Source organism: Hakea prostrata, chromosome 1, assembly GCF_041222555.1.
Source record: "Hakea prostrata isolate BN-2017 chromosome 1, UWA_Hpros_2, whole genome shotgun sequence".
NCBI classification, from domain to species: Eukaryota; Viridiplantae; Streptophyta; class Magnoliopsida; order Proteales; family Proteaceae; genus Hakea; species Hakea prostrata.
In genome coordinates this window covers 25,384,026-25,398,144 of record NC_142600.1, presented here as the reverse complement: position 1 = coordinate 25,398,144, position 14,119 = coordinate 25,384,026, and the positions used below count along the sequence as shown (strand labels likewise).

The window sequence follows — 14,119 nt, the reverse complement described above, 5'->3', positions numbered from 1 at the left end:
AAACAAATTAGCATATAAGATACTAATTGATAGGAAATTTGGTAACATGTATCATGTTAGCATATATTAGGTGATTTTCAATTTTCAACTTTGAATCACATTTGATATTTCCTAATATTTTAGTTTCTATTTTAAGTTTTATTTAGTCACATATTTATTTATTTGGCAATTTCTTTTTAGAAAAGATAATTTAATTTAAAGTTAATTTTTTCCCATAGTTAATTAAGGGTAGTATTATAACTTGACAAAAGAGTAAATAAATAAAGAGATACCTGCAAGATTATTTTTAGGATTTTAAAAAAATATATAAATGTTACATCATCAGTAAATTAACTGAGCTTAATGGTAGAGGACATTAATAATTTTAGACAAAGTTAAAGGTTGGATTAGTAATTTTAAAAAGTACAGGAGATTAAAAAGTACATGAGATAAAGTAGTAATAAAATCAGAGTACAATGGGAAAATATTAATTATCCCTAATACTTAATATGATATTTATTTCTCAAGAGGAAAAGGAAAAATAAAATACTTAAAATCCTTTAGGGCCTGTTTGGTTATGTGAATCCAGAGATTTATGAATTTGAGAATTATATCCGTTTGGTTGTAAAAATCTCTAAATTCATGAAATCTAGAGATTCACATTTTTACACTAAAAACGTGAATCTGTAAATGGGTAATTTTCATTTGAACCCCCTGAGGTTTGGTCTATGTCACTTTTAATCCAATTTAAGTTTTCTTTTGCATATGGCTCCCCTATGGTTTTAAGAAATGATTAAATAAGGACAATCTTAACAGAAATTGTTAGTTTAATAAATTATGTGATGAAAATACCCTTGTGTCTTTTGAAATTTTTATTTATTTTAGTTTTAATCTACTAAATAAATAAATAAAAAGCCTTATCAAACTATTTTTCTTGCAAAAACAGAGAGTTTGAAAACAAAAATGAAAAGCTGTGGATGTGGATGTGGGGCGGGAGTGATAAGAGTAGCAGATTTTAATCACCTTCCTTCCAGAAGAACATGTTCATGGGATAGGAAGAGGAGGAAGAAGAAGAAGCAGAGGTGGTGTGCTTATTTGAAATATGAGAGGAATCAAAATCTTGAGGACGGGAAGTTGGAATTGGGAGATTGGGATTCAGAAGTGGATTATTCGAGCCATCAATTTGGTCCCAAACAGGACTACCTGGACCCCAGCCAAATGGAATAGCACCAAACCATGCCTCCTCCATCATTTTCCTCCATGGAAATTCCAGTGACCCGGCAACGCCTTCCCATGTCGCAGAAGTCGGTTCCTGTGCAGGGGCTTCAGTATTTTCTATTACCTCACTCGATTCCAATTCGGAAGGAGAATCGCCCTCAAAATAGGGCTTCTTATCCGGATCGTCTTGAGGTGTTGGCAAGATCCCCATCACCTGCTCTTGTAAATTTACGCCTTCTGGAGATTGTTGTTGTTGTTGCTGCTGCTGCTGCGGCGGCAGCTTGAACCGACTAGGTTGGCGATTTTCTGGGTGAGTAGGGAGGGATGAAGGGGATGAAGTAGGAACTATTGCAGCTGCTGCCTCTCTGTATTGTCTTTCCCTAGAAAATGTTCGGGGAAAGTAGGAGCTTCTTCTTAGCCTGAAAGCCACGTGATCATAGGCCATGGCAGCATCTTCTGCAGTGTCAAAGGTGCCCAACCAGCGATGAAGGTGACTTGCAGAAGCAATTGTTCTTCCGTTTTGTTTTCAAACTCTGCTCTTTTTGCAGAGAAAATAGTTTACTAAGGTTTTAGTAGATTAAAACTAAAATAAAATTAAAAAATTAAAACGACATAAGGGTATTTTCGTCACAAAATTTATTAAACTAACGGTTTCTGTTAAAATTGTCCTTATTTAATTATTTCTTAAAACCACAGGGGAGCCATATGCAAAAGGAAACCTAAATTGGACTAAAAGTGATATAGACCAAACCTCAGGGGGTCCAGATGAAAATTACCCCCTCTGTAAATTTATGAATAAGGGTGAAATCTATAGATTTCAAAAAAGCTCTACATTTGCACATTTACAAAAATTACATCAATTAAATAGCTTTTTATGATGAATCCAAAGATTTCATTCCATAACGATACATTTAATTTTATATATTTGAAATCTCAGACTCATGTAACGAAACACGCCCTAAAAAAAAAAAAGATAGATATGTACGGCCGAAGCTGCCGAGCTGATATCTAGGCATCTAGCTCAACTGAGCATATTTCCCTTTCCTCCAGCGCACACTGCACGGCTGCTGAGGATATTTTTCGCCCGAAGAAAAGCATCCAGACGCCATGAGAGATGGCTGATGGCACACTCATGACACACGCACGAACAAGTTTCATCAGTTTCAATTGTAATAAAGAGAAGAGACAGACATCGAAAGAAAATTAGCTTTTAGAGAACAGTTTGATATAAGGAAAGCAGCTTTACTACTTACTTTTTCGTTCCCTCTTCGCTACGCTCCTTTGTCAGTTTCTCCGTGGCTTTTAATTGACCTGTTCTCACCTCAGTTGATTCTGATCGGTCTCTGTTCAGTGCTCACAGGAGTTTCCGCGTTCAACGGTCGTTTGGAAAAATACATGATAGTCTAGTGTCAATGAAGGACCTTCGTCAACCATTTACCTTCTCTCCTAATGGTTTATTTGTCCTAGAGATCTGTGTCTGTGATTCTCTAGGTCTTTAAGAGCGAAGCAGTGTGGGCTCAAGGAGTATTGCTGTTCTTTATCAATTATATGCGAAGATGCAGGCGGTGGAACCCCAATTCGATTCTTCTGTGGATCTGCAGGATCCTGCGATGACAACACCTGATACGCGGGGTAAGCATCGGATTATTGCCGAGTTGAAACGCCTTGAACAGGAAACTAGATTCTTGGAGGTTAGTTTCAGCTTCGGATTTCTCCTCTTGGGTTGTTCTCAATTACAGATTATGGAAGCCAAAATGAATGCCCTAGTGGGTGATAAAGTTCTAAACTATTTGAGTTTTCTTAATTTCATGTCAATCTTCGTCTTCTTTTTTTCCCCCTTGATGATGCAGTTCACATGATCTGTGATGTGAAATAGTACACGGCTTACAGTTCTTACTCGACCCTGAAATTCTTACACAAGTTGATAGTTTGGTGAGTCGATCCACCGTCCACTGAGTGTTAGGTAGCTTAAGATAATTTTCAATCAGTTTTAATTCCCTGCCAAAAGAACAGTAATTGGGACTTGGGATGCTAACTCAAATTTGGAGTGGCTTTTTGTTTTTTATATTTCTGGGAAAAGAAGCTATGGAGTGACCTGTCCATTGGATTATATCACATACCACCAGGTCTGAGGGGATTGGAATTTTCTAACGAAGTAGACCTAAAGATGCTCTGGCTTATATGCCCAGTTTCAGCTGATTAGAATTCTCCTAAGTGGCAACTTAGAGCTCTTAAAAGTAACTACCAGTAAAGCTCATTAATAATCTTCTTAGACACAGTTTAAGGCTATCCATATTGTTTCCTAAATATCAAATAATCTCAATTATCACATCAATAGTAACTCCACTGGATAAGTCATCCTTTTGATACCCTAGGGACAGCACGCCCATAACCTGTGCTATATTTGTTTATCATGACCTTCAGTTCAGTAGAAAGCAACATGCAGTTGCTTTGGCTGATATATTATATGAGGAAATGAATTAGTGTTGATGAAGAGGCAGACAAATTGGATTTGACTGAATCAAAATCAGACTCCATGATAGGAAGATGAAAATATATGTTGTAATATAGTTGTAACAGCTAGGCTCTTGTTTCTCTCCTTAATTCTCTTTCAATATTCTTTATAAAGGAGAAAATCTTTGGAAAAGAATTGTACTGGAAAAGCCTCTTACATATACGTAGGTTGATTCTAAGTGAACCACGGAATCTGTCGCTCGTTTTGCTCAGTTTGCCTTTTCTCCCACCCAAGACCCTCTTAGCCTCCCTGAATCATGTCATTTCCTCAAACTTATTAACTCTAATTAGCTGTTATGTCAGTCTCAAATTTATTCCTATTCACAAGTGTTACGGTCTCTAGCATTGTTATTGGCACCGGTTCTGTTGGCCCCCTGAGCTACTACGAAATCACTGATTCTTCCCTTCTTTTATATAAGATTACTAATCAAAGTCTGTTTTTGCATAGGTTTACTGTTTACCCCTATAGTTAATGCTCGCTTCTTATCTGCTGATATGGCATATGTGTTTTTTTTCACTGTGCCCAAATTAACCCTAACTAGTACAAGAAGTGATGCAATTGCTATTTTATGCTTTTCACAAAAAGTAGTCTAAACAGTAATTCAGTGAATATTTTATACAATTGTACCCTTCTTATCACCAGTATCTTCCTTGGCAATGTGGCAACCCTCCTGCCCCACTTGGAAGTGGCCAATTTCTGCAGAAATCGGCTGAGACTTGAGAGTTAAGTGGTATTATTTTATTTATTATTATTTTCTTTTCTTTTTGGGGTTCAATTCAGAAAACAGATCTGAATTGTTATTGAAATGCGATATAGCTATTTCTATCAGATTGACCATGTGTACAGCATAGGGGGATGAAGTTGCATTAGATTCTGCTGGCTCTCATCATGTTTTATTTCAAGGAAGTATTCCCTTAGTTGCTTGTAAGTGTGTGAAAATAGATGCAGAACTCTCTTGTTTTCCTTCTGACATGTAATATATTGACAATCATCTTTTCTTGTTATACATCAATTTTAAAGAAGAAAAGTGTCAGTTCTGTCAGTAGTCAGGCAGAAATAATTCTCCTTCAATTTGAAATCCATAAAAAGAACCATTTTTTCCAGGATTATATGCATCCCTGTTCTAGCAAATCACGATACCCCCAGGTAGTATGCATCATCCTTATGTCAATTTGTAACTTCTCTACCCAAATCCCATCTTTTCCAGCACTGAATGGAGAAACCATTTAACATGATCACAGGCTTTTGTTATATGGTTTGTAAGTTGAACTCTTTTTCCTCTCTTATAGTTTCGATATTTCTCCATTATGAGCAAGTGTACATCACTCTTCATTCAATTCACTTATCAATAACTCCTTTCCCTATGGAGCTAAGACTTTCCACAATTTTATATGTAATTTGTAGGAAGTCCTTCAGCCTCATATCCTTTTAGGATCAGTTTCAGGTGGCTTGTAGCATTTGAGGCCCTGCTCCACTCTGCAATGAAGTTCATTGACAATGTTCATCAAATCTAATTTCAAGATTTGCTAAAATTTCTTGTAGAATTCAATGGTGAACCTTTGTGTTCTGTCTCCTTCCATTGACTTGATGCCCACCCGAATTTCCTTTCTAAAATGGTGTTCAGCCATCTTAATTCAATTGACAAACTCAGCAGATCATTCATTTGGTCAGCCTGTAACAGATTCTGATAGAAATTCTCAGTTTCTCCTAGTGACTTCCTCCTCTAGCAAACCGTCTCCCACCCTAGTATCATTAGTGCAAATTTGCATGAAAAGGAGGTAGGAGGGGATCTCAAGGGTGGTTTCAGTTGCGGCAGGATTTATAGGCAGTTGAGTTGGAGTTTCGAGAAGAAGAAGAGGAACCACCTTTCACTAGAGATGGCTGAAGATGAAGAACTGTTCCCTTATTCTTTGTGAGCTTGCTGAATGCATTGGATGATAATGGATGAGTTGGCTGGGTTTAAAGTGGTAAATGAATAAAGGGTAAAATGGGGATTTTAAATTTTTAGAGTGAAGGATATAAAGGAATCTTTGCATTAACAGCTAGGAGAAACTTAACTTAGTTTGGTCCACCCTCCCCCCCTTACGCCCCATCCTCCAAGACTGCACTATCTAACTCCCTCCCACTATTGAAACCTTCTCCTCCTCCACTTGGAACTTGGACTCCCAACCATCTGGTCGCTTGGTCCCACCTGGTTTGGTTCTAAGGTCCATCCTTTGTCAATCCCTCACCGTCTAGAGAACCTTAAACCTTTGTCTCCCTACCCAATCTTTCCTCAACCATCAAACATTCTTGGTGTCCATATAAGAAGAAGAAGAAGAAGAAGCCTTGTCCTAACTAAATGGTGTCAGATTCATGGATTATTGCCTTCCAATCAGCTTTGTTTGAGGTCATACTAGATACAAGGCCTAAGCTATGCATATTCTTCCCCACCACTTCTCTTCAGATTATCTTAGGTTGTCCCTTAGCTCTTCTAGTTCCTTCGTTATGGACTAAATCGCTTCTCCAAATGGGGGCATTTACAGGCCTCTGTTGAAGATGGTCATGCCACTTCAAACGACTTTCGCATATTTTATCATTTATTGGAGCTACCCTCGACCAGCACTAATATGATTGTTCCTTATCTTATCCTTTCTTTGCCTGTTTGCCACTCTCCTATCTTAGCATCCTCATTTCTACTATACTTGAGTTTATCTATATGATGCTTCTTAACAGGCTGACACTCTACACCATACATCATAGCTAGTCATATGACGATCCTATAGAATTTTCTTTTAAGCTTTAAAGGAATACATCAATCACACTTTAAAGGAATACATCAATCACACAAGACCCCAGATATACCTCTCCACTTCATCCATCGTATTTTAATTCTTTTGGAAACATCATCCTCTATATCGCCTTTTTTATTATGATTGAACCAAGGTACCTAAAATTGCTTTGTTGAATCTCCTTTTCATCAGGTTTCACCACTTCATTATCCATCCAATCACGACCAAAGTTACACACTAGATATTTCGTCTTTGTTCTACTTTTAAAGTCTTTTGAATCCAAAGCTGCTCTCTATGATTCTAACTTGGTAATAATTCCTACTCGTGTCTCATCTATCAAAACAATATCATCAACAAAAAGCATGCACCAAGGGACCTCCTCTTGAATGTTTCTGGCCAATTCATCCATATAAGTGTGAATATGGACTTGAAGCTGATCCTTGATGTAGCCCAACTATAATAGGGAAATCCCCACTGTCCCCCACCATTCTTTCATTTGGTATTGAACCCTCGTATACATTTTTAACTATGTCCACATATCTACTTGCTGCATTTCTTTTCTATGGTACTTACCGAATTAACACTCTAGGGACTCTATCATAAGCTTTTTCTAAGTCAATAAAGATCATATGAAGATCTTTCTTTGACTCTCTATACCTTTCCATGAGTCTCCTAATAAGATAAATAGCTTTTATTGTAGATCTTCTCGGCATAAAGCCAAATTGGTTTTGCGTAATGGTGGTTAGTTGTCTCAAATGAGTTTCAATTGCTCTCCCTTAATTTCATAATACAACTCATTAGTTTGATGCCTTTATAGTTATTACAGCTTTGAATATCTCCTTTATTTTTGTAAATTAGAACCACTATGATTCTCCTCCAAACATCTAGCATTTTTCTTGATCTCATAATCTTATTAAACAACTTTGTCAACCAAGCTAGTGATAAAGACCATCCCTATCAACCTTGGTGTTTGAAGAAATTACAGTTGATTGGTGTAAGCATACTGCAAAACTGCTTGTACTCTGAAAGTGATAGAAGGATACCACTTACTGCATGATGGTTTTACACGCTTGTTGTACTACCCCAAATATTTACTGATGCTCTCTGGTACACCATTGCATCATTTTAGTAATCTAATGGGGACAGAGAATAAAATATGGAAAATAGGATTTGTATTTTGATAGTTAAAGTACTCATGTCTTGCATTTCTTTTATGTGAGCTTGAATTGTCAATGGATGTTACAAATGATTTTTCTCTCTGTCTACTAGCTACTTTTTTAAAGTCTTTTTGAACTCCCAGAAGAATCTCCAGCAAAGTCTCATGCATGAGTATTGATGTAACCCCAAATCAAGGGCCATTCTTCAGGAACAGTCATTTGAATCAGCGGTACAATTGCGGTTCCTTAAAACCCTGCGGTTATGATATACCGCTGTGTTGGATGAATAGGCTTCAGGAGAAGGAAGAATAGGGTTCGGCTAGGGTTCAAACAGTTGGGTTTATTGAGGTTCAAACATAGACCTTGTTGCCTAGATTTAGAGTTTCTAGGGGTAACTAGATTCCTAACTGGGATCACAAGGGGAAGGGTGGGGAAAATAATCCTAAAAGGGTAGGGAATTTGGTGGAGGGGTTGAGAGATCTAGGTGAAAGAAATGATGCATTTTGGTTTTGGGTTCCAGTCGTCTCACTACAGATACATGATATCTCCTTTAGGAAAGTCTAAAATGATTCATGCCACTATCCTTTTCCTCATAATAGGTCGTGAGGTGAATTTGTTCTCTTTTTCGGTTTGTCCCTTCAGCAGGGGGAAGTTTGGGATGGATTTTCCCCCGTTTTTCCATGTCTTTTGCCTTTTTCCTTACTGGGATTTTTTTTTTTTTTTTGGGGGGGGGGGTGGTTGGAGGTGAGGATGGACTGCAGTTTTGAAAACAAGAGGGTGAACTTCCCCGAATACCCATCATGTTTGTTTATTTCCAAAATGATAGCTCAAAAGTGAACCAAAAGAATGTTTAACCACAACGCTGTCTCAAAATAGTTAGACTACTTAGTGGATTAGTGGATTTTGGCATCAATTCAATGCTGATGCATCTGGATCACCTTAGTATCTTAGGTTCAGGATTTGGAATTTCTGGCTGTTGGGCATGAAGCGTGCAGGGACTCGAAAACAGGTCATTGGTATATCATGATTGCAGGAAACCCTAAGGACATCTAAAATGGAGAGTATTGAGGTGAAGAAAATAATCTATTCTGGTCATTCCTTTGCCCTTCTACCAAGAAGCTCTATTTGATTTCTAGCCTAATAACATTTACTTTAGGGTTTTCTTGTTTTACAAAATATGGTAAGAGCTCTGATCTCAAGTTAGGATTCTAACTGATCATTGCCTATAAAATGGAAAGTGAAAACCTACACTAAAGCATGTCTCAAAGACTGAAACGAGTGGTATTTTGGACTAAGATCCATCACAATAAAATAGGAAGTGATGTAAGGTGAGGATATCATGAACTCAAAATTTATCTTGGAAAGAGGAATAATGTGTTATGATAATACTCTAATGAAATCCTAAAATTGGACAAAATACCTTATCCAAATTAATGTTTTATGAGATAATCCTATTATTGGACAAATGCCTCAATACCATCTTTGATGTAACCCAGGGTTTGGGCCAGTATTCAGGATCCTCTTGGACCAAAATTCAGCAGTAGTTTAGGGTTTCAAAATTCTGGTTTCAGGGTTTTAGATGGAATTTGGATGGGACAGCAGCTAGTCAGAGCTTTCTAGAGCCTGCAGCAAGGGGGAAAATAGGCTTAGAAGCCTGTGGATGATTTTCCAGGGCCAGGAATGGGCTAGGGTTGCTATAGGGTCTATTTAGGATCTTCCAAGTCTGTTTTTGAAATAGTTTGCTTGCTGTTATATAGTTTTAAACGTGCAGCGGATTTTGTAGAGTTTAGGGCTTGGAATTGAGGTAGGGTTCATAAATTAGGGTTAGGGTTCTGCTTGAAGTTGAGGATAGAGGGGAAGGTGCAATGCAGTTCCTAGGGGAATCCGGGTTTTGGTTGGGTGGTTGAAGAATTATAGTAGTTTTAGGGTTCTAAGATTTCTCTAGGTGCTGCAAGGTTTAGGGAAGAAGATGAGAGCTAGCAGAGGTGGAATTGGAGAAGGGGTAGGGCTGGGTATTGAATTTACTTGAGGGAGAATGGATGTAGATCAAAGCTTAAAGAAGAAAACACCTCCCACCAGGTGCCGCCAGGTCCCAAAGGCCTTGAAGCACTCATGCACACTTCCTGGCTGCAACTCAATAATTTTATTCATCAATACTGAATTGAATTACAACCATGGGCCTAAATTTATTATCTGTAAACAATCCCATGATCTGTAGGAAGTACTAGGTAGAGAGAAGAAGAAAGAGAGAATAGTTGGAGAATAGTGCTGGGCGATAGAATCTTTGTATTCTACCGTACTTGCAAACACATATTTATAATAGACTGAAATAGGATTACAAAGGAAACTTAAATATAACTCTTAACACTTACCTAATTAAATTTAAATCTTAGTAGGAAACTCACTTAAACTAGGACACTAATGACCATAGACCCAATAAGGAAACCACAATAGGGAGACTCCTATCGTGTTATATCATATTTACTCTCACTATCTCTAACACTCCTCCTCAAGATGGAGTATAGACTTAAGAAAGCTCTAGTTTGGACAAATAAGAATAAACTTGAAAGGTAGCACCAATCTTGAACCGTCTAGCAATTAGACACCAACGAGCTCAAATCAGTTCCCCAATCCAAGTCTTCACAACAATCAACAAGAACATCTAACACCCTTCCCAATGAATGTCTCAAAATGCAAAATGCAACATGCAATGACAATAGAAAAGTCCATCAAATATATTACCGAACAGCTACAAAAATTCAACCAAATATAGCACCCTAATGGCTACATAAAAGTGCAAAAAATTGCAGCTCAATGCGTGCACGAAAACTTCTCATGAAAGTGCAGCTCCCATGGCTACACAAAAATTCCATAAAAGTGTAGCTCTAGTGCTGCACAAAAACCTTTCCCTTGGAAAGCACTCCAACAATTGGACTTACTCTTGAGTCCATTAAAATTCTGAAAAAAGTTTCTTACAGTGTTTCTTGTAGTCAACATCTTCAATCTCCCCCTCATGTGTATCATTCACATGACCAGAAGCAACTAATAGTCACCTCAACTTTCATTACAGAAGATCCCATAAATAAAATCCCAATGCCTTTAATCATCCTCACACAAGAAGTAAAATTCCAAGACATATGAGAATGGCAAATAAAGGAAAGGCATGGCAAGTTTGTAAATATTACAAAATTGAAACAGGAATGGCATCAATGTAATTAGAGAAATCCCCAAAAGGAAACACAAACAGAAGTCAAAGAGTAAACTTGAAAGTAGAATAAGCCTAAATTTAAGGAAACGTTGTGGGAACCAATCGTAATTAAATATGGAAACAAAATAATATTGAAACATAAAATAAAGCAAGTCTAGGAATTAGGAAACTTTATCAGAAACCAGATTCAGGAAGCAGAATAAAAAATAAAAATAAAACCAGGAATTGAACTAGAATTGAACCCAAAACTGAACCCAAGACTAAAGAAAGACTGAACCATACTTGAACCATCGAATATCACTAACACACAATCAATTTCTTTTAGGTTTAGTAAAACAGAGATAAACCTTAAACTCACGATGCACAGCGTGAAGGTACAGCAGATCCAAACAATCGATAAAATGGCCAAAGAGAGTAGCATGGCCGTGTCACTGTCTTCTTCTGCTTGACAGTCAAGCAACTAATAAAGACCAAACTGTGAAAGCAGCAATATAATAGGGGTTTGATAACAGCAGAAGACACTGCATCCAAAATCTGTTACGATTATGAGGGGACAGCCCAACAGCACACAGCAGTAGCAAGAAGTATATCAGAACCCGTCAGATCTGAAGAATTTCTTAGTTGTAGGGTTCTACAGCTCAAATCTCAGAATAGCAGAGGCTTTTGCATACGAACGTTTCAGGGAAGAATATGAGTGAATCAGTTTCAAAATAAACTCAAACTGAAAAAAGCAAAAAGACTGAAACAAAATAATATTAACCAGAATCTTAGGAAGAAGAAGACTCCATCACTGAGGAAGCTATGTCTCAGACGGAAATCAAGATGAACCAGAAGCAGAAAGCATGGAACCATCAACCAGTCATAAGAAGAAACCAATAACCAGGGATCAATTCGAATCTGTAGCAAGCAACAAACCTAAGAACAGACAACTACGAAAGCCGGGAATCAGTGAGAGAAACCTGTGAACTAAACAAAACTAGCATCGGCTCTTCTTCTCTCATCTTTGACATTAGATTGAACTTCTGATGCAAGCTCGATTCCAAAAATAAAACCCCACATGGTAAATCCACAAATTCTATCCACTCCTCAAATAAAAGCAGCAGCCGGTTGATACTATCAACCAATGAAATATCAAAGATCAGCAGCAAAATTGAAGAACCTATGAATTCAATATTCAGCCAATGAAACCTTAGTTCTTCTTCTATGAACTAAGGTTCCTTCTTTAAATCAAAAGCCCAAGATGACTCTCAAAACGGCAATAGATTATGGCTCTAATACCATGTTAGCAATCTACATATCTGTAACAGGTACTGGGTAGAGAAGAAGAAAGAGAGATTGAGAGTGAAGAAGAGAGAATAGTTGGAGAACGGAGCTGGTTGATAGAATCTGTGTATTCTACTGTACCAACAATCACATATTTTGATATTTATAATAGACTGAAATAGGATTACAAAAAGAAACTAAAATATAACTCGTAACACTCACCTAATAAACCAAAATCTTGGTAGGAAACTCACTTAGATTAGGACACTAATGATAATGGACTCAGTATGGAAACCACTAACACCAAAGACCCGAACCAATAAAGAAACCACGATAAGGGGACCCCCCCCCCCCCCAATCGTGTTGCATCATATTTACTCTCATTATCTCTAACATAATCTAATACTAAGACTCCTACATGGACTCGTAATAAGAAACCCAAACTGAAAACTAGGAGTCTAGGACTCCTATTTAAATTAACAATTTAGGAGTCCTCAACTAATTAATTAAAAGGACCTCACATAAATGAGGACTCTTGAGTAACTTACACTATTAGGACTCCAAATAACAAAACTAAAGTAGGTAAGGACTCTCCAAAATTAGCTGGAATCATCCCAACTTAATAGGGCTCGAACTAGTGGTAGTTAATGACCAAAATACTCCTACAAAGGCTCAGCCCCATCTGGCAGTGCCCCAAGCTGCTAGTGGGCTTGGGCCTTCTTTCGGGCTCTTCTGGGCTGTCTCTGGCTGGTTACATCACATATAGACCTGCTGGGCTTACAGGTATATCTCTTCGGACGTCGGTTCCCTTAAGCAATACATATCCTGATCTATAATTGTCTTTAGGCCTTTTTCTTCTGGCTTTGTATCACCTAGGAACTTGATATGAATGTATTGAGTTGATTTTCTATTGAAGATTAGTTTATCTATTGTTGACCAGAAGGAGGTAAGACTTGTGCCTATGGCCTACCGATTTACACAATTTATACCCTCAAACTTGTTTTGAAGTGCTTTATTTACTGGGAGCTTCATTAGCACTCATTTTATATTTTAACCAGGGTGCACAAAGCTTTTCATCTGACATGTTTCATATAATGTTTGTGCAGAAAGAGCTGGAAGAGCTTGAGAAAACTGAGAAAGTGTCGGTTGCATGTGAAGAGTATGTATGAGAAAATCGTAGTGTCATTTGCTGCCTGACTTTGAGGTTAATTGTAATTATATTACATCCATCCATGGGGACTGAATTTCATTTGGTTTCCACCAGATTGCTGCTTAATGTAGGAAGCAGACCAGATCCACTACTGTCAGAGTAAGTAAAAACTGCACTACACTAAAAAACGTAAGCTTTTCTCCTACAGTGCTAGCAAGCTGAACTATGTCTATTCATTCTGATTTCATTAGAACTACTGGCCCCACCAACCCAGCCTGGGATCGATGGTTTGAAGGCCCACAAGAGTCGGAGGGTTGCGGATGCTGGATACTTTGAACATTTGATTGGTTTCCAGATTTGTGGTTATATTCTTAATGTCTTGTGGGGCATGTATACATTGCGGCATTGATCTGAGACAAGGTTGGATAGATTTCAATTGTGGTAGTGAAGTTTTTTTGGTGCATGTAACAAACGTTGGATAGAACGCATTGTGGATTGAAATATTGGAATTTTTTTGTCCTTTGCCGAATGTTGGGCAGAATACATTGCGGAAATGAAAAATGTAACACATTGTGGAAATAAAAAATGTTTTCTTTCTTTGAAGCCAATGCAAATGAACACAGAATCAATGTGCTTATAAAAGCATATGAATGGGACATAAACAGAGGTTTGTCTTGGCCCCCAAAAAAGAAAACAAAACAAAGCAACAAAGGTTTGTCACGGTCTACAGTACCCATGATTTATACTAACTTGTAGCCCTGCCAGTCGCATTCTGAGCTATCCACATTTGATTGGTTTCCAGATTTGTGGTCATATTCTTCATGTCTTGTGGAGCATGTATACCTTGCAGCAGTGATC

The 14,119-nt window shown here is 37.7% G+C and overlaps 2 protein-coding genes across 2 annotated transcripts; one reads left to right on the top strand and one right to left on the bottom strand.

Annotated features, from left to right (window-relative positions):
• Positions 1-994: 994 nt before the first annotated feature.
• LOC149028457 (uncharacterized) lies at positions 995-1,642 on the bottom strand. The gene has a single exon (XM_089153950.1). The coding sequence runs from the start codon at positions 1,640-1,642 to the stop codon at positions 995-997; it is 648 nt and encodes a 215-aa protein (XP_089010076.1).
• A 527-nt stretch (positions 1,643-2,169) lies between these two features.
• Positions 2,170-13,889, top strand: LOC149028456 (guanine nucleotide-binding protein subunit gamma 2-like). The gene is made up of 4 exons (XM_089136813.1): positions 2,170-2,888; positions 13,218-13,270; positions 13,376-13,420; positions 13,513-13,889. The coding sequence occupies exons 1-4, from the start codon at positions 2,754-2,756 to the stop codon at positions 13,595-13,597; spliced, it is 318 nt and encodes a 105-aa protein (XP_088992939.1). The 5' UTR covers positions 2,170-2,753; the 3' UTR covers positions 13,598-13,889.
• Positions 13,890-14,119: the final 230 nt, after the last annotated feature.